Here is a 20,858-nt window from a genome sequence, read left to right on the forward strand (position 1 = left end):
TTCTTAGAGGACAAGTAGAGTTCTTTTGGCAATATTGCAATCAAATATCTAGAGAATTTGAGATTTTTGTTTTTTGGCACCAAAGCTTGAACCCAGGGCCTAATGCTGTCTGTTTGCTTACTCATACCTGGTGCTCTATGACTTAAGCCGTGCTTTCAGCCAAACTGTTTAAGGAGATAGTGTTCTGTGGATGCCATGGTGGCTTTAACTGTGGTATTTTAGGTCTCAGAACTTCTGAGTAGCTAGGATTAAAGCTTGAGCCAGGATTACAAGCTTGAGTTTCTGAAATACAAAGATTACTGGCTAGAGATTTTTATACCATATTCAATTGAATTTAGGTAATTAAGCATAATATGTTTATAAATTCTTTTAAACCTAATTATATAAAAATTTTCAGAACTCCACAGAAAGAAGACCAGTTAAAATAGTTGTGAGAGACAGAGGGGGTCTTCAAATAGGTGAAGAAAATGATGGGAAACATAGCAGAGATAGTTTTCCAAACCAGAAATCATTTCTACCCTAAAATGCAATTAAATATTTTAAAATTGCTATTTAATTGTATAAAGACCTTCATTTTCAGAACTACAGTAGCCCTGAATATAAAAAAGAAAGAGATGCAATTATCGTAATTCATTAAATCACTTGCCTTGAGTGAGGGTGCAGGGGGAAGTATATGGCAGAAAGTTATCCTGTGTGGAAAAAATGGAGACTAAAGAGCTGTACTTAACTATTCAGCTTAATCAGATCTGTGGGATATAGGAAATGGGATGAATGTTTGCATTACTTTTTTCGGATCTATTAGAACTCCTTGAGGGTAAGCTTTTCCCTAATATTCATGTAAATTGTAGCATTCCCCAGTCCAGTGTGGAGCTCTCTGTCAGTTGGGTGATCACCAAGGCAGAGGACCACTCAGACAGCCACTGCTGTGGGAGGACAGTGGAGGAGATTGTGGAATTGTTGGGGAAAGAGTGATGGTTTGGGAGAGCTGGTAAGGAAGCAGGGAGGCCAACCCCACATAAGCAGAAGAACCCAGGGCTGTGCTAGGCCCCACGGCTCCTCATCCTCCTCTCTTCTGTAGTGCTCATATTCTGCCAAGATATCCTTGGCTCCCGTATTCCATTCACCTCTACAAGTGACATGGAATCTCAGATTGGAACATCCAGTTCACTGCCTTTCCAACCACTTCCAGACACAGCCATGGATTCCTCAGTGCTCATGAGCTTACATGGTAGCCCCATAGGACAGCATTTTTTTCCCCTAAAGCAACACATAAAACCAGCTCAGTAATAAGTAAGTAGTTGTCTTGAATTTTGTATGTGTACTTCAAATGTGGCATGTCACAGGTGGGACTCCATTCACCTCTGTCTTGCATGTGCACATTTTTTCTTTCTTTGTCACATGAATGTAGTACTCACGCAAATTTCTTAGGTCCCTGTGCTGCCAAAGTGAGCTACAGTGGGCAGCAAGGTGCTGGCATAATTCCCGGTAGGACTGGACTCTGTCTCCTGTAGACTAACTTCCCCAGTGTACCCTGCAGCCCTCTGTGCACTCAGTGTTACTGTTCCACATTGATTTCTGGCTTCCGTTGTTGGTTTGTATCTCCATGTCCCAGTTACACTGGCAACACTGTGTCACCTCTAGCTGGATGAATAGCCTTCTGCTGCACACACTTATGGTGGAGGATGATAAAATGCACACTGCTGGTAGAAAGCTAGCTACGGTAATCCATGTTCAAATTCAGAACTTGAGAAGTTAGTGTCATCCCTAAAGTAATCCTTAACATTAGCATTGATTGAATATTTGCTGTTCGTGTGAAGAATAATAAATGGGACACAGTCTACCCAGATTTCTCACAAGAACTCCAAAGAGGATTGATTAATTAAAAAAAAAAAGTCCTTATCGACATCATAGGCAGAATGGCTGTTGGCTTCTTACAGCATGATCTTTTTTTAGAATTTTCTTACATAAATAAAAAATCTAAAAGAAATCTAAGATTCATAATGATAAGAAAAAAACAGCAATCTGCTATTCTGTGTTTCTTATTTTCCCACTTGTAAATTTGAACTTGTTTAGCTCGCTTGGTATGCTGGAGGTCAAAAGTTAGAAGTTTCCCCTCATTTTTCATTCCTGTTTGTGTCATTTCTTTTATATCATCTCATTTGTTTGACTCAGGACATGGAATTCCAGGCAAATAAATCATAATGATATGACTTTGAAAAAGAAGTTCTTGTACTGAAGTACTTTGAATGCCTATGATATGAGAGGTACCTATCATGTGATTAATATAGTTTTGCTTGCTAAGTTGTTTTTCTTCTATTTTGAAAACAGAATTTATTACCAATGAACTAAGGTGTGTTTGATTCAGATATGTGATGATCCAAACATTGCATGGATTTGGTATTCCTTCCATCAATGATTTTGCTGTTTTTGAAGTAGATTGACTGTTGTTACTCCTCACAGCATTGAAAGTTGGTTTTCTTTTTCTAAAGCTATAATTACTTACATGTGTATGAAGAAGGCTTCAGAGTATTGAGCATAGCAAGCAGGTTGAACCCCAACGAACAAAAAGGGGTGTGAGTTAACTCTACTCATCTCCTGTATTATAACTTTTCAACAGACACTGCTCTTCTTGCTAGGAAGTACCTGGCTGTCCGTTTAATGTTGGAAGCTTTCCTGCTCTGTGCTGCAGTGGCGTCTATACCATTCACCTTCTCTTCAGTTTTTGCTTCTCTACCTGCCACGTTATCTCATATCCTAGAGACACCATCTCACTGTGTCAATTCCTTGCTTCAAATCTTACCCAGTTCAGCTATACATAAAAATCTCTTCAGTTCATCTATACATAAAAATAAACCTGACAAGCTTGGCCAGGTTCTGGGTGTTTCTGGGGTGGATACCTATGGTAAAGTCATATGACATTCCCCTCAGCCTGAAATCTCTCAGTTCATCCCTTTAATGGGCTTTTTCCCCAGATCCAGCCCTTTGCACTGACTGATGCTTTGTTTCAGTTGTATGAGCACACTTCTATTTGCTCATGCACCAGTCAGAAGCTTACACATCCATTGAAGGCTTGGTTGCCATAGGAAATGTTCCTTCATCCATCTCTCCATCTCTAACTCCATGACAGAGGTGTGTAAGCAGTCCTGCGAGGTCACAACGTGTCTTCTTCTGGACATCCTTGTTACCCATGACTGGGTCTTCTACGACCTTCAAGTTCTTGGTTGGGAATCCTGTAATAAAAGGCAGACAATAAGAGAAACACAAACAGTAGTATACTGCCATGTCTAACTCATTGTATATGCAGGCGATACCCAGAGCTGACTAAACTCAAAAGATGACTAAAAGTTCAATTTTCCATACCATCATTAGCTAGATTCAATGCTATCTTCAGCTGAATTGAGAGGCAAGATAGGAAGGTGACCAAGAAAAACAGGTTCACAAAGGACGGCTTGTTTCATAAATTTAAGATGATAAAGATGCATTTCTGAGACAGATGAGAGAAAGAGAGAGCGGTCTTACTGTTTTCCTTTACAAATTCTCATTGAGAAGAACAAAGCCGGTTCTGTTTTTCAGAGCTCCTCCTGTGTTACGATTTCATAAATCATTGAGCTCAAAATCATTCTTACGTAAAAGGAGTATATTTTAGGGTTCCATAGTGTGTCCTCCTGTAGAGGTGGGACCACTCTACAGTTCAGCAGAGATAAGAAGGTGAAAAAAATCTACCATAAAGCTCACTCACTATGAGTATTTGCACATGCGTTATCTGTACATCTGTCTGCATGAGTTTCTTGGGACTTCTGTAGGGAAATGCCATACATTGGTGGCTAAGATAACAGAAGTTTATTTCTTTCCAAAACTCTAAAATAATTGTTACAGGACTAATATGAAGGTGCCAGACAGGTCCTGCTTCCTCCCCAGATTCTAGAGAAGCATCTTGTCTTTGCAACTTCTGGCATCTATTGGGGTGACTTCTAGCTTCCCTAGACTTGTGTCTGGATCACTTCTCTCTGCCTCGAAGGTCACATTGCTCCTCCACCATGTCACAGCTCCCCTGACATCCATCACGAGGAAGATGTATCATAGATTTACATGACAGATTGCAGATCTTGACTGGAAAATCTCTCTTTCTCAAAGTTCTTAATTTAATCTCATCTGCAAAAATCCTTTCTTCTCCCATTATTCATTGGACACAGGGTTTATACCTTTGGGGGAAGGGCTTGCCCTCAGGGTCATGCAAATTGAAGTTTCTAGACTTCACTCAACGCCACAAAGCAGTTTTAATAGTTGTGGGCAATTAATGTACTTCAAAATCAAATTCTGCCCCAGGAAGTTGGGTGAATGTGCATAATGCTCATTCCTGGCTCATTATACAGCAAGGGAACTAATGAAAATAGATAGAGTAGGGAGTTACATCATGTCCATTCTGATTTAATATAAAATTATAGCCTAAAGTTCACTTTTTCAACCGCAGCATGTTAAACATTACAGACAGCAAAAGGCCATACTCTTACTCTCACCCTTGAAACATTTTGGGCCTTTTCAAATTTTTTATTGCTTTAGAGCTTTTTATCCTCACAAGTGTTTCAGTAATTATAATAATAATGTTTCAGTGCTCCATCTGGTGTATAAATAAATATATTTTCCCATAGCAGAAAAAAGTTTGGAGAAATAAATGTCATATAACACCATTGCTGTTTAATGATAAATTATTTGAGGTAAAAAAATTAAGTATTCATAACATGATGGAATTGTTAAGTATTAACTGGAAATGAATATATCAATAATGTTCATTAAATTCTCACTTGATGCTTAGATATTGTTGTAGAACCATGTTTTTCATGAACAGAAGTATATCATCTAGTTATTCGTTCATTTTTAACAATAAGAACAAAGCATGACTGCCCAAAGGTAAAGCAGAAAACATATTCCAATCTTCATTTTTCTTAACGGAAGACAAAACTTTTGTAGAAATGATGCTGAATAAGGATCATAAAAGAATTTTCTAAACATCCTGAGATTTACAAATTAGATCAATATGTTTTCCAGCTGAAAAGAAAGTCTATCTTTGTAGTTGTGGGATACATCTCAAGAAGCAAGCATTTATAACTTGAATAATGAGAAAATCCTTAGTGGTTCCATAGGCATAAAATAATTCCCTCATAAACATCCATAATTTGGATTTTATTAGCAATCTAGCAAATTTGGAGAGAACAATGTAACTTGGATTTGTCAAGGAGCGTTAATCGGATATGATATATTGTTTGTTTTCATGAAGCTACTTTCAGAAGAATCAAAACATAGAAAAGATTCAAAGAGGAACTGAGAACAAAAACTCATACATTTACATCTATATTGGCTATTAAACTGAGAGTTCACATAGAATGTCTTCAATTTTATTTAGCCAACATATGCAATAATAATAAGACCCAAACCAATGGCCCTGGTATGAGTGACTTTGCATTGCAGGGAAATCTAACCCAGAGAATCCCTAGTAGAATATTCCTCCTGAAAACATAAAAATATTTTATTAACGCTAATAAAATAAAGTTCTAAGCCAAACAAAGGCTTGCAGAGTTTCTGCACCTTCATTTATATTCATGCTGTGTTTGCTAACATCTCTTTCTACATCTGTTTCATGTTGCCTCAAGATAAAACCCCTGGTCCTTCATATTACTTTTTATATTCAGTCCCTTTTGAGCCCTTTAACTGTATCCCCAGATGAGATGTCATCATTTGGCTTGGAAGCTCATTCTTATATTAGGGCCAGGCTGGTTTATCTTACTTTCCCCTACAGTGCTAGACTACAACTGCTTGTAGTCAACAGGTCTGTGCAAAAATATGTTAGTAAAAGCCACACTGCAAGATTATCCTGGGCAGAATGTTCCCAGGTAGGCCTCATTGTGCCAAGTTGTTTATCTTTACAATACACATCAGATGTGCTTCTTGTTGTTATTTGTGTGTGTGTGTGTGTGTGTGTGTGTGTGTATGTGCGAGCACATGGCTCATACCAGTTCTAAGGCTTGAACTCAAGCACATTCCCTGAGCTTCTTTTGATCAATGCTAGTGCTCTACCCCCTGAGCCACAGCTCCACTTCCAGCTTTTTTGGTAGTTCAGTGGAGATGAGTCTCAAAGAATTTCCTGCTTGGTCTGGCTTTGAACCATTATCTTCAGATCTCAGCCCTTGAGTAAATGAGATTATAAGCATAAGCCATAGGCACCCAATTTTTCTTTTTTTTTTTTAGTATTTTTATTTCCTTTTTTCTTTAAATAAGGTTTTTATTATGAAAATACTATACAGAGGGGTTACAATCACATGAGCAAGGTAATGAGTACATTTCTTCTCAAACATTGTTGATTTTCCTCTACCATCCCTTCCCTCCCATCTCTGCAACTGAATGCCACTTTCTTGATTCAGCCTGAACTGTGGTAACCTGGACACTCTGATGGAGAACAGACATCAAGAACATGCCAGACACATTTCTTTTGGTGGTAACCTCATTGCCTTTTCTTTTTATAAGTAACATTTTGTAAGCTCTCATGTCACTATTTCATAAAATGATCGATTTTAGCAAGCTCATCTCTGTTATTATTTACAAGTATCCATAATCAACTTACTCCTTTTCAGTACCTTTTTGAATATGCCAATGGATGTTATTTGAGAGGAATAACCCAATTTTCATTTGTGAGGTAGGCATTTTCTTTCCTGCAAGCAGCAGATTATGGATATTGTGATGTTTAATGGCATCATCTGTGTAACATAGGACATGGTTAAATGTCATGAAAGACTAAGGGATGGAGGGATTGGAGGTGTGGCTCAGATGGTAGGGTGCCTGTCCTTGAGTGAAAGCATCACACACTGAGTTCGAGTGCAATCTCAGACAGAGGGAGAGGGAGAAAGAGAAGAGAGAGAGGGAGAGAAAGAGGGAGAGGGAAAAAGAGAGAGAGGGGGAGAGAGGGAGGGTGGGAGAGAGAGAATATAGCCTTAGAAGTGTGAGTTTTCCAATGAATTGCATTTGGGAAATATTAAATTAGGCAAAATAGTCTTAGGGACTGGACCCACTCCGATGTCAATACTTTTATCCCATGCTTGATTGATTTTGAATTGGGTTACTTTCATACTAATACTTTTAGGAAATTAATGTATAAAAATAGTCATTCCTTTAGTAATTGGATTTTTCACTGAATTTAGTCTTACAAATTGGATTATTTGCCATTTTTAAGGCTTTCCTACTTGGAGCCATGAAAAAACTTTTTTGAATCTGGGAAGCCAGAATATTTCTTGGAAATTACAGCCAGGAGCAGCTGCTGTTTCCAGCCTTCGCTTCAAGTATGACTTTCCCTAATAGCAGTGCTTTTGAAGTGCAATCGTCGTTTGATACCTCAGAGTTGGAGGACTTGAACCTTGATACTAGACAGTATCATGTTCTGTTCCTCTCCAGCCCATGCCTGTGTGGATGTCCATGCTGGTGGGGGGAGGGGGGGGAGGGGAGAGGGAGCTTCGGAGCTCACCCTCCATCACTCTGATCTTCTGTCCCTAGGTTCAATCAAGGCAATTGAAATCACTTCTCAGGGGCATTTGCTTCCTCAAAACACTGACTTATCAGTCCTGTTTCCTGGGTCCCTGGCACTCCACAGGTGCTTCAGAGTTTTGGTGAATGGTTTATGCTTTAGTTCTGTTATTTAAGAATCACGGACACCCTTGCATAACAACATTTTAAGCATTCAGAATCTCTTCATGAAGTAAAGTTTATGGTCACATTACCTGACCTTCCTGCTTTATTGTGGAGCATGCAGTAACAGGTCCATTTCAGACTCCACTACCAAAGAACTGAACATGGCCCTATTTGCATGGCCTTGGTTTATGTACAATTGTATGTTTTCAGAAGTAGAAAACTGAAACAGCACCCATACATAATCTGGATACTGTTGTTTAATGGCTTCTCCCTTGAGGAAGCAGTCATTGGTTTATTTGTGTTGTTATGTAGTATAGGGTGGGCTTGCTCTACCCCTGCCAGGTACCGGCTTCATACACCCCTTCCCCATGGAGGACCCTGGAAGGGCATCTTGGAACCATTTACCCCCATCCTGGCTAGATGTGTTTGTTTGACATGTAATTGCACCATGTAGCCCATCCCATCTGCCCCAACAACTTGTTTCCTGTGGGGACAGATGGGTAGTGGTGGTGGTAGTGTGGGGGTGAGGGGTGGAGAGGGGAAGTGATGTATGGGAAACAAAGGAGGAGGCAACAATGTTTGATAAGAAATGTGCTCACTATCTTGCCCATGTAAGGTAACCCTCTGTAGGGTATTTTCACAACAACAACAACAATAATAATAATAATAAACATTTTGGGGCTGGTGTTGCTTGATTGTTTTCATTCTGGGGAAGCAAAACCAGAGTCTCACAGCTACACTCCAGCTCCCCATTGAAGTTTTCCATCCATGGTTAAGCACATTTAAGCTAAGGTTTATATGAGGTAAAGGAATTAGATTGTTGGGCTTCTGAAGGAAGAGTATTCCAGAAGTGCGATGAGCTGGTCCACAGATCCTACCTAGGCCGTATCATGTGGAACAAATGTCTCCATTGTTCTATGACCACCCCAAAGAATCCAAAGAGTGGGTTAATGCCACTTGGAAACTTGGTGGGATGCTCCATATGGCTTTGCTTTTATTCCAGGGGATCAAAGGAGCCCTTGATGGCCTAAGGGTTGAGTGATGGGAGCTTTACGCCTGTTCTGAAAGTAGAGCTTTGCTGCTATGTCAAGAACAGTGTGTACTTTTCCATTTGTTGGATGTTTGCTCTCACAAAATCAACTCAGATTTCTCAGATCATACTCTGGTCATGCAGTTGTTGATGATAGGAGTTTCATTGGATAAATCATATGCTGTTTAAAATCAATACTTGGGCTGTAAATGGGTCCAGAGATTTTAAAAATGAAAACATTCCACGACAAAGAAATCAATGGCATTTATGATTAATATTTACTGAATGGCCACAGATCTGAACTTAGAGATGCTCATTTTTCCCCCTTTGGGTATATACGATGCTGAATTATAAGAAAAAAGAAACAAATCAAGAAGAATAGATAACCAGGGAGGTACTTACTTTGTTAAATTCGGTAATGAGAGAACAGTCACAGATCCGAGTCAGGAAGTCTTAATCCTGGTCTGACACTTGATATCTTTAGGCCTTTGGAAAATCATTTAGCCTATACCTTTACAATAATATCACATAAAATGAGATAAATGTATTAAAAACATTTAGCATTGTAACTAATACACCACAAGTTAATAAGATATTTGCACTATTTTGCATTAGACTTGGAAACTGATTTGTCCTAGAGTAATGACCATAATATGTATGCTGTTGTCAATGCAAAACTACTTTCATGTTTCATTGTTTATACTGGTCTGAATTATGCCATCTTTCATTAAAACCTACCCAGAATGCTAGTGTGTAGGCTTACTTGGAAAGTGGAACTTTGCTGATATAAATATACCTTAATGAGTACAATCTTGTAGAGCATTGTTACGCTCTCCCTTGTTTTTTCTCCTACTACTGTAACCCTTCTGTGCAGCATCTTTACAATAAATAAAATTTTAAAATAAATACACCTCAATAATAGGAAAATACTAGAAATAATTTAAAATAATTAATACTGTACTAATAATATTATATTAGGATGCAACATAGTTTAATTGCTAGTGTCCTTATAAAAGAGACATTTGTGGAAAAAAATAGATAGAGTGAGAAGGTCCTATATTGATTGGGACAGAAAGAGAACCAATGTGTCTACCAGTCAGGGAATTCCAAGGATTGACAGGTGGGTTTATGAGAGAGAGGCACAGGAAAGACTCTCCTAGTTTTCAGAAGGAATTACTATGTATACCTTGATTCCAGTCATCAAGCTATACAAATGAATATCTAACATTAAACCCACCCAGTATATGCTATTCTGTCTCTAATATCAAAAAGAGAAAAAGACAAAAGAACGTAATCTTACATAATCTTCACTTAATCAGAGTAAGTTTAATTTGGTATTATATGAAAAAATTGCTTTTAATGTAAAGATTTTAATATTATATAATTTGGGGGGAATTTCTAAGAGTAAGGTGCATCCTCTAATTTGGGGTTGATTTCAGACATCTTCATATCCTCTGATTTAGAAGTTGTCAGTAGAAAATAATTGGACTTGTCTCTATTTGACATGATCCAAAATGCAAGTATCCTGTGAATAAGCATGAAAAAATGGGCAGGTACATTTAGCATCCACTAAGAAGTGGAAATATTGTACAACTCCTTCCAAAGTAACTATTTCCTACTCTGTGATCTGAAATGTACACACAGTGAGTTTCAACTCAAGTGTCACATGTTTAGAAACTGACATGGGTGGCCATTACAAGTAATTAATGAAGACATCCAAATTCAAGGCTAACTTAAGTTGTCATGTTATTCACATTACATTCAATCACAGTTGCTCCTTCCAATTTCTTTGCATGTTCCTCGACTTGAACAAGGATGTGGCCTCATAGTCCCTGACAATTTCTTTGTAATCAAAAGGACAATGCAACAGTCTCCAGTGTGTCCCAGAAATACATGACAGAAGAATCTGAATGCAAACATATGAAAAAAAGCCCTCAGGTGGTTGTTAATTTTTGGTGCTGTGTAATTAAGCTTGTTTTCTAATGTTATCTTGTGCCAGTGTCTAATTAGTAGAGCCATCTGCTAATAGAGCAGTGGCCCATCTGCCTAGATAGTCTTCCCTTTACTTTTATGAGAAGTATCTGCCATTGCATGGTCCCTGTTGGATCAACTTCTCTTGCTGTGGAATGGGAGAGCATCTGATTTCCTCTTGGGATCACGGCTCCGTTTATCATGCCAGAACCACTCTGGGTACCCCATGGGAACTGAGTGTTTCACAAAAGGATTGGAGGTTCCTTCCATCACCAGTGTTTCTGCCACCTGCGAAGGGATTTTCTGTCACCTTCTCTGTTCTTGTTAGGTCTGACTGTAGCACTCTCGTGGCTTGACAACTATGATTCTGTACATTCAAGTGTATCACTGGATCCCGGGTGAACCTGTGTGTGGTAAATCCAAGCAGAAAATGAGTGCTGTTGTGCAATCAAATTTCACCTGCCACCACAAAGACTGATGCAGCTAACTCACACTGATTATGAAGTGACATCTGACAAATACCAGTGTGTGCCACATGTGCCTGTTTTTCGTAAGCAGGTCTTTATCTAGCAGCGTGTATGGTACTTGGTAGGTACTTAAAGTTTCTTTATGAAATGAGAAAGATAATGGGTGCCTGGGAATAATGCAGACTTCTGTATGTTCTGTGAGGGCACAGGCGTTATTGAGCCTGTGTAATGAGCCACAAACAGAAGCCTTCTCTTTCAACATACAGATGCTTCATTGCTTCCTTCTATATCCGAGTAACCCTAAAATTACTCCTGTATGTGCACTGTGACTAAAAAAATAAGAACACTAAATGTCAAATGGAATGGAGAATTAGTATTACTTTTCCCGCCTATCATATTGTGCAATAGAATAAAAACTAAAGATAAAAAAGTACAGATTTTTTTAAAGTCTTCAGGAAATAAGGCTGAGTTGACATTTGTTTTCACAGCCATAAAGATAGATTTAGATGGGTATAAATGTGTGTGTAATGAATTTGAAGACACATATAAAGATGGCTTCTCAAATCAATAGAGAGTTTTGTTCCAAAATAATGATATATATAATAATAACAGGTTTCACTGAGACTAGAAGGAGGTTTAACTAAAAGGTCTTTCATTGATTAGAATGAATGTCCTACTATAAAGGAAATTAGAAGCAGATTAAAAGAAGCTAAACCCAAGCAAAAGAGTGGATTACTTTAAGAAATATGTGATTCAAGAAGAAAGTTTTGTTGTTATGTACATTTGTCTCCCATGAGACCAATTCTCCTCATTTCTGCCAAGTAATCTGGTGGACAAAGTCTAGTTCACAGAGCGAAAGCAAAACAGGATGTGATGAATCTGAAACTCAATTCTAATTCAATTCTGCATTCCATTTATAGTTCAGCAGTGTCTAATAATGTGTCCCCACTTGGTATCTTACATTATAAGTACAGTTACATTCTTCTATTAGTATAGAAAGTGAGCCCACAGAAAAGCTATGCAATCATGGTCTTTAATTAATTCTGGATTTGAATATTATTGGCACACTGGTGATACCATAATGAAAATGCCTCTGGAAAGGAACTTCTCTACTTTTAATAACTGTCTAGAGAAAAATCTATAAGATTTGTTCTATTTTCTACTGGTCTAATAAACTTGTGTGAACATTTGCTATGTTTTGGTATTCCAAATAAAGTAATGAAATATTTATGAAAACTCTCACATTCCTTTTTCTATTACTTTTCCCTTCCAGTCCCTGGTCAATATTTATCTTGAAAATGTGAAGGCCACTTGAGTAGTAGGCAGACTTATGAAGCTGTTTGCTTACCTTGCAGCACCAGGAGCTAAACAATTCTGATGGCATTTAATAAATATTCTTCGTCTTAATCCTGGGACAAACCCTGCTCCTCATAGCTCTTACATTTACTGTAGAGGCTATTAATATTTAGCTTTGTTATTGTTGTTGTTTGGTTTTTGTCCATCCTGAGGCTTGAACTCAGGGCCTGGGCAATGTCCCTGAACTTTTGTGCTCAGGGCTAGCACTCTACCACTTTGAGCCACAGAACCACTTCCATTTTCTGGTGGTTGATTGGAGCTCAGAGTTTCATGGACTTTCCTATAGTGGCTGGCTTCCAATCTTGATCCTTAGATCTCAACCTCTTGAGTAGCTAGGACTACAGGCATGAACCACCTGTGCCTGGCAATATTTAACTTTTAATAGCATCACCATTCCAGAAAGAGCCATTTGAATGCCTCCTTAGCTAAAACTCTTCATTATACAAGCACTAAGTCCCTTTCTGAAATATATATGTATGTGTACATATAAAAATTTATATACACATATACACTTACATATAAATGTATATACATGTGTGTATGTGTGTGGATAGATTTAGATAGATAGATAGATAGATTTAGATAGATAGATAGATAGATAGATAGATAGATAGATAGATAGATAGATAGATAGATAGATAGATAGATAGACAGACAGACAGACAGATAGACTTTTGGGTGTATGTTTGTGTGTGTGTGGAGGCATGGATGTCTTTATTTAAATAAAAAATAGAATCCAGCCCTGCACAGTGGTTCATGCCTGTTATCCTAGCTACTCAGGAGGCTGAGATCTGAGGATCATGGCTCAAACCCAACCCAGGCAGAAAAATCCCTCTTCTCTCCAAGTAACTACTCAAAAACCACAAGTGGTGCTGTGGTTTCGAGTGGTAGAGCACTAGCCTTGAGCAAAAGAGCTCAGGGATAGCATCTAGGCCCCGAGTTCAAGCCCCATGACTGACAAAAAAAATTAAGAGAACTTTACAAACCAAATGTTAGAGATCAAATCAGTTTAACATAATCTAGTAATCTCATTTAGTACATCTATCAGTTGCTTACAAGATTTAGATGCAACATTCTGTGCAAGCTCCTGCCTCTTCTTTCTATCCTAGATGGAAGTCTCTGTCACTGCTTGCATCAGAGGCTGATGAGCTCTAATTTTACTGCTGCCACTCAGTTGATGAACAGGAGAATATTCTTGGAAGGACTATGAACTTCCCTTCTCATGTGTTGACACAGACAAAAGTCCCCACATCTGCACAAGGGAATACACGTGTAGGGTTGTTTCTGTATTAAATTCAGGATGTCCATCACTCTGAAATACATTTTAGGACTCACATTTAACAAAGTTAAATATTAATAGCCTCTACAGTAAATGTAAGATAAGTAAGATAAGGTATCTATAATGTAGCATATTATGACAATCCCTGTTATGCAGTTTTCTTTGGCGATAGCTGAAAGATTGTTTTTTGTTAGGCCTGATTTTACTGTTTGTCCAAGTGTAAGGGAATTTTGAAAAATTCTTATAAGTGTAAAAGAGTAGTTTCTATTTTAATGACTTTTATTTTGACATTTTCCTACATGCCCAAAATGTCTGTAAACATATGGCCACATCACCAACTCCTAGGTTCCCCCCTCTACAGTCCCCTGTTTTATGTTAGTTCCCTCTTCTTAACTCTAGAATCTGTTTATGGGATAAGCTGTGTTATGTGTCTTTGTAAGTCTGGTGTATGTTGGTTAACATGATTTCTAGTTACATCCATTTTCCTGAAAATAACATAATTTTATTCATGAATCATATTCTATTTGTGTCAGCAGACCGAATCTCGTATTCCGTTTTTCTGTTTATGGAAACCTCGGCTGATTCCCTAGCTGGTTTGTTGTGGTTGTGCTGGTGTCTCTGTTGTAATGCTGACCAACATTTCTTCCAGCATATATCCAAGTGTGGTACAGCAGGATTTGGTTTTGGTGATTTGAGGACACTCCATACGGGTTTCCATAGTGGTGGCACTAATACATATTCCCACCAATTGATGCACTTCTCAAATTCCTTAGAAATTCCATCATAGCAGTAAGATAGAATGTAATTGTCGTAGCTGATGAAGAAATGGAGAAACTATTTTATCCTACAAAATTCACACACCCACTAATACCCAAAGGAATAGTAGAAAGTAACCACACGGTTTTTGGTGGGGTACAAAGTAGGGGAACACGGGATTAGAGGGAGGAGGGGTGAGTGAACGCAGCCATTGCATCCAATGCACACTATGTAAAAAGCTAACTACGTAACTGTGGTCAGGGATGGGAGGGGGAGATGAGGAAAAGCCAAGGAAGGGGTGACAGTGATCAGGAAACACTGTACTCATGGGAAAAAGGGAAGAAATAGTAGAGTAAACGCAACTGCAATGCCCACAATATGCAAAACAATTTGTCTCAGTAAAGGCATGTTCTAGAAATTTCTGTCCCTGTGAAGCAAGTACTACCTGATACCTCGATGAATCCCACATTCTTGTTTTGGTGAATGGAAGTATGAAAATACAGATATAAAATTGGTCAGTGTAAATTGAATTTTGAAAGCCGGAGAAATGATGCTTAAAAGCCATAGGTCTAAATATTTGGGAATAATAACAGAAGATTTCTGGTTTCAGGGAAAATTGTTTTCTTTGCATGGGCTATGTATTTTTCTGCTGTCCTGTGTATACGCATCTTACTTATTAGGATATGCATGGTCATCCTCACTTGGTTATCTGTTATTGTTGAATGTGCATTTGCTACAATAAACTCCATAGATTTGAAGGAACGCTAGCATCTTTTTTTTGTGGCTGTGGTTTTCCACAAGTGATTCGAGTAAACGCAACACCAGCTCTTATCACCTGCCTCTCTAAAAACAACCAGACCTAACCACCTTACTACTATTATGCAGAATCGAGCACTCAGATGTTCAGCACGTTTTAAACGCAAATGTGACCTGATGACTGGGCTTCATATATTCAGCGTAAATCTTGTCTTAATTTCAAAGGATTGATTCCAGTATGTGCCATGTGGGCTGACTTGGTTCCCAGGATTGTCTACTTTTCCCCCTTTTACTCAATGCAAACCCTAATAGTTGCTCTGCTTTGATGTTTCCCGCAGGCTGTGGAGTGGGGATGTGATGAGGCTACCCAGAAGGCCTGTTACAGCAAGGGAAAGTCAAAGGTAAGCTGTCCCCACAGGGCCTGTAGGACCACGTGGAAAGCGTGTTGATGCCTGGCTCTATGATGTCCTGGAACGTACACGCCAGCAAACATAAAAGTATACAGCAAATGGTCAAATTTTTAAGATTACATGAAAAGTAACTAGAACAACCAACCATCATTTCCATTTTAGGTCTATGTACATGTATGTACCAAATCTAATTGTAGATTTTAGTCATTAAACTTAGATTTGAAATTAACTGCCTTCATATTGTTTGAAAAAATGAGGATATTTTCAAAATAATATTTTATTTTAGTTCTGTCATACATTTTTAGTTCACTACAGAAAATATGTGTAAGATACAAATTTTTATGGTAATGAAGGTCAAATTCAGAGCCTTGTGCATGCTAGTTAAATGTCCTACCACTGAGCCACATCCCCAACTCAATAAAACTGCATGCAGAAATCATTTAAATCACATTTCATAATTTATCTTGGCATTCCTTTAAATAAACTGTCTCTCTTGTGGGTTAAAATGTATGTGCCCTACTTCCTATAGAAAACACACTGTATTGTGAAGCCTAGGAATGCATTCTTGAGCAAATGTGTTGCCTTCCAGGCCTATATAACTAGCAGGATCTGTAACAGCCATGATTCTTTAAAAGTTTGTCCTTGATTCTCTGGAAGAGAGTCCCTCCTTCAGTTGGTACACAGACTCACTATATCACTCGTTCTGTGAATGATCTTCCTTTCCTGGCTGCGGGCTTTTCCAATGGTGCCTTGGGCTTTTGTTCAAAGAAGATGCACACAGAGTAGAAAGGTAGTGCAATGGGGAGCCTGCTGGGTAAAGATGGCCCAGGGCCAATGGTCAGTATAGCACAAACAGAGAATACTAGCAAATGGTTCTCATGCTATGTGTGTTTGTAAGAGTTTGTAAGAGGCAGGCAGGGTGCTAGTGGTACATGCATGTAATGGTAGTGACTTTAGAGAATAAGAGCATCAGGGTTCAGGGACAACCTAGGAAGAAAAGTTCTTAAGTCCCTGTAGCCCCATCACGGGATACAGTGGTATCTGCCTGTCTTCTGAAGCTATTCAGAAGGCTAAGATTAGGAGAGTTGTGAGGAAGGCTCAGATTGAGAGGATTGTTGTTCTAGGTCAGAAAAATCATCAAGACTGTCTCAAAGGAGGGAATCTGAACACAGGAAACACAGAGGGCGGCGTGTGATACAGTGGTTTCTCATCAGCTTCACAAGTGTGAGGCCTCGAATTCAAGCCCTGATAACTCCCCCTCCTCCAAAAAGAAAATGTGATGCCATTTTTTTTATTCTTACTTAATTTCATTTCACTGCTTGCATTCACTCTCAGCATTTTGAGAGTCAGTTTCTGAGGCAAGTCTCAGCCCATGTAGTTGTTAGGTTTCTGAAAACTGGCATTTAAAAAGTAGATAGGTAGGAGGAAAAGAAGTCAGGAGAAACTGTAGCCTTAGCCTGGTAAACAAAAGATAAAAAGGCAGAATTGGTAAAGGCTACTTACTAAAAGGCATTTAACCTCAGATTTCAAGACAGAGCATGTGTGGACCAACCACATTGCATCCGTGATGAGTCCTAGAAAATCCCAGAAGCCATTTCTTTCCATCCTGCATTTTAATTTTCCAGCTCTGGACCAGGCGGCCAGGCCTGCTGGTGTCATGGACCCTTCAACCGCCTTGAGCACACAGTACACAGAGTGGCCATGAGCGGCATGGAGCAAGGGGTTGGATACCTGAGGCCCACATCAGGGCTGTGAACTGCATTCAGTTTGCCCCCTTTACCACACTGGCCTGGGGACCAAATCACTCTTTTGAGGGGACCAATTCGGTACACTGTAAGAGGACTCGCTGCTTCCTGGCCCCTGCCCAGCCAGTCATGACAACCCAAGTGACCACTAGTCGATTCTACCAGTCCCTGAGCTGCCCAAACTCATTTCCAAACTGGTAAACATACAAATGGCAACATTTATACCATTCATTTCAATTCTGTCCGTGTGTTTTCATTCTTGAACTGGGGATGAGGTTGGCCAACTTGAAAACACTGAGAGTAATTCTGCCCTCATCTATGGACTTAGGTGTCTCTTTTTAAAAGAAAGCACCAAATTACCTAATGGATTCAGTGCTTTCTTCCATACCTAGTCCACAAGTGCCTGATTATAGAAGAATGTGAGTACTTTCCATTTCCTGCTATACAATTACTACTTTGGGAGGCAAATTGTATATCTTGAAACAAAACTGGCCCATATTTTACCTTACACCATGAATATCTATTGTTTAGGAATTAAGCAAGTGAAATCCACAAGAATAGCACCATTATCGCCAAATAGGTAACCAGTCTTTGATTCTCTGAAGGGACTATTACCACTATACTTAATTGATTTTTCCCATATGATGAAGGAAAATTTGTATTAAAGAGATTAAAACAATTCTTTTCCAGCTCATATGATTTTGGTTTCAATGGGTTGGGGTAGAGGCAAAATTCGGTAATTATACTTCGATTCAAAGTCAGATTTTTAAGATTAATATGGTAATACAAATGAAGATAAATCTTAAAGACTGTATACTCTGAGAAAGATAAATCACATTTGCTTTTAGGTTGTATTAGTGTATTGATAAATGTACCTAGAATTTTAAATAGCCCCTGTATACCATTAAAGTGGATATAGTGGTTAATATACGTAATACCACAGTCTCTTGGGATTTTGAGGCCAGAGGTGGACCCCTAGAGCCCAGGAGATTGAGACCAGCAAGACCAGCCTGTGCGACAGAGTGAGACCTCATCTAATGTGTGTGTGTGTGTGTGTGTGTGTGTGTGTGTGTGTGTGTGTGTGTGTGTGCGCGCACACGTGCCTATGTACATGTGTGTTATGTGCACTGGAAGGTCACATGTTCAAAATGAAGTATTGGCTTCCCAAATATGTTGACAACCTGGTTGTGAGAGGTGAGAATGGAGAGCTTCCCTCTTTTCTTATTTTAATCAACCTCCTAATACCATTACCATCTATCATTGTAAGAACACAGGAGAAGCCACATTTTGAGAGGTTAAATCTTAGCGCCATTATTGGAGCACTAGTGGTCTGCAGGCAGCCAATTGTTACAAAGGCCTTCAGCCCACAAATATACTTAACACAGTTAAGAAACTGGCCAGAGAGGAAAGAAAGAACAAAAACCAATAAACCAATCCAGCTCCGCTGGAGAGCTGGAGTGACTAGAGACAGGACAAGAATGCAGAAATGTAGGGCGCCTGGGCCAGTCCAACCCTGCATAGGGTCAGGTCAGGGGGCAGGGTCACAGGAAGCTCCCAGTCCCAGGCACTGGACTGACAGGTTCGGTCACTTATCAGCCAAGTGTCTGCCAAGTGTCTCCAGGGATTCAGGCATGCTCATCACCTGAAGGGTAGGGGTGGCTTCACCTTCCCCCAGACAAGAGGCCAATAGGGCGCAGGCCAGACCCAACCTCCTTACTTCACTATGAGGGATCCAAGCCCAGATCCAGGGACAATGAAATGAAAGAAACGAGACTGCCCTAGAAAAGGAGAAACAATCCCCTGCCTGCCTGTCAGCCAGCTAGAATTTAGACAATCTCAATTTCCCTGTTCTGACAGTTCCTAGGAGCCAAATCAGATAGCATCTTCACAGTCCATTTGATTGCATTCAGTGTCTCTTTGGAGCAGTGGAATTCAGGCTTTTCTTAGTGGTCATAATCTTAGGAGGATTTGCTTGTGTTATAGTCTTCTGAGAATGTACACTGAAATACAAAGTTTTCCTTCTCTCCGAAATAAATAGAATAATGCAAAATGTGCCATCTCGAAAATGAGGAAAAAGCCAGCCATTATAACTGAGTGACTTGCTTTCCTATCCCTCCAAAAGCTGTCTGCTCTGTACCACACAATGGAATTTTATTGCCAGGCAGTGTCTGGAAGAGGTCACAGCTCCTGCAATGAGGTGAGGGGTGGGGGTGGAAACTATCTATACACACCTGCTTCTAGGATAAAAATGTTCTTCGGCTGGCTGAAGATCTTGGTGCAGTGAAGGTGATAACTTCCTTCTTTTCTCTAGTGTAGAGTCAGGTCTCTACTCAAGTAGAGTACGTAAAATTATAAATTGGAGAGTCAGATTTAAAGAAAACATCCCATTTTTATTTAGTCAGGCCTCAAATAAAATTCTAAGGTAGAAGGTATTTTGAGTGAAGGACCACTTCTGACTTACTTATAAAATGTGCAACTCGGGGTGGCTGACACCTACTCTGTGGATGCACACAGTTATGACACTAAGATTTCTTACATTTAGCTTTGAAATAGCATTGTACTAATCAAACTCGGATATTTGTATTTCACACAAATATTATTTTAGACACAAAGATTCTATTGTCTTACCATCTAACAAGCGTTTTCTTGTCTTTTGGGATTCTTATGTCTCGACTGAATTCCTCCCACCAAGACAGTTAAGAATGTTACAAAGGAGACACAACTGACTATTAAGTGCATGAAAGGGCTGCTTTGTGCTTTTATTACACTTTCCAGTTTTCAAAAGGTTCTTGCTCATGATCTCATTTTAGAAATTTTGACACTAAGTTCCTAGAATTATTTTGCCCATCAGTGGGAGAATTTTGATTGGAATCCAGAGCTCTGTGTATTGTTCATCCTGCTGCATCCTGTGGTCCTGTTTCCCGAGTTGCCAAACTAATGTTAAAAATGAGGCAGACATCTTGTGACTAATCAAAGCACATCACCACACCCCAAGTTAGGGAGGTTGGCAGTAGAGGACTAGATCCTCACACCTTTTACCATGGTGTCACTATTTCTGAAAGCTATGAATTAATCAATGTGTGGGGCATTGTATATGCCTGGATTGAGTATGTCATTAATGTAAAATGGAGAACATTAAGGTCAGATACTAGTATTTTATGCACACCTAGAACACCTCTTCCACAGTTCAACCAATCCTGACCATTTGGTTAGGCCTATGTTGCATCTGTACTGATCAAGAAGTATTGTTCAATGTATGTATGTATGTAAAAATGAAACCAGGAAATTTTGAGGATAGATACAGTTAGGAGAAATGGGGAAGAATGAAGAAAGGAGTGACATTGGTCAAGATGCATTGTCCTCGTAAACTGACATGTTGAAACACTGTAACACCCTTTTAAAAACTACTCAAAG

General features: G+C 39.2%; 1 protein-coding gene across 1 annotated transcript in view; it reads left to right on the plus strand.

The window, feature by feature from the left end:
• Positions 1-20,858, plus strand: part of Sema5a (semaphorin 5A) — a 313,257-nt gene that overhangs the window by 165,391 nt on the left and 127,008 nt on the right. The window contains exon 5 of the mRNA XM_042695214.1: positions 15,628-15,690. Within this exon, the coding sequence (XP_042551148.1) occupies positions 15,628-15,690 (63 nt within the window). The remainder of the gene's footprint in view (positions 1-15,627; positions 15,691-20,858) is intronic.

Source organism: Dipodomys spectabilis, unplaced genomic scaffold, assembly GCF_019054845.1.
Source record: "Dipodomys spectabilis isolate Male_0828 unplaced genomic scaffold, ASM1905484v1 ptg000179l, whole genome shotgun sequence".
NCBI classification, from domain to species: domain Eukaryota; kingdom Metazoa; phylum Chordata; class Mammalia; order Rodentia; family Heteromyidae; genus Dipodomys; species Dipodomys spectabilis.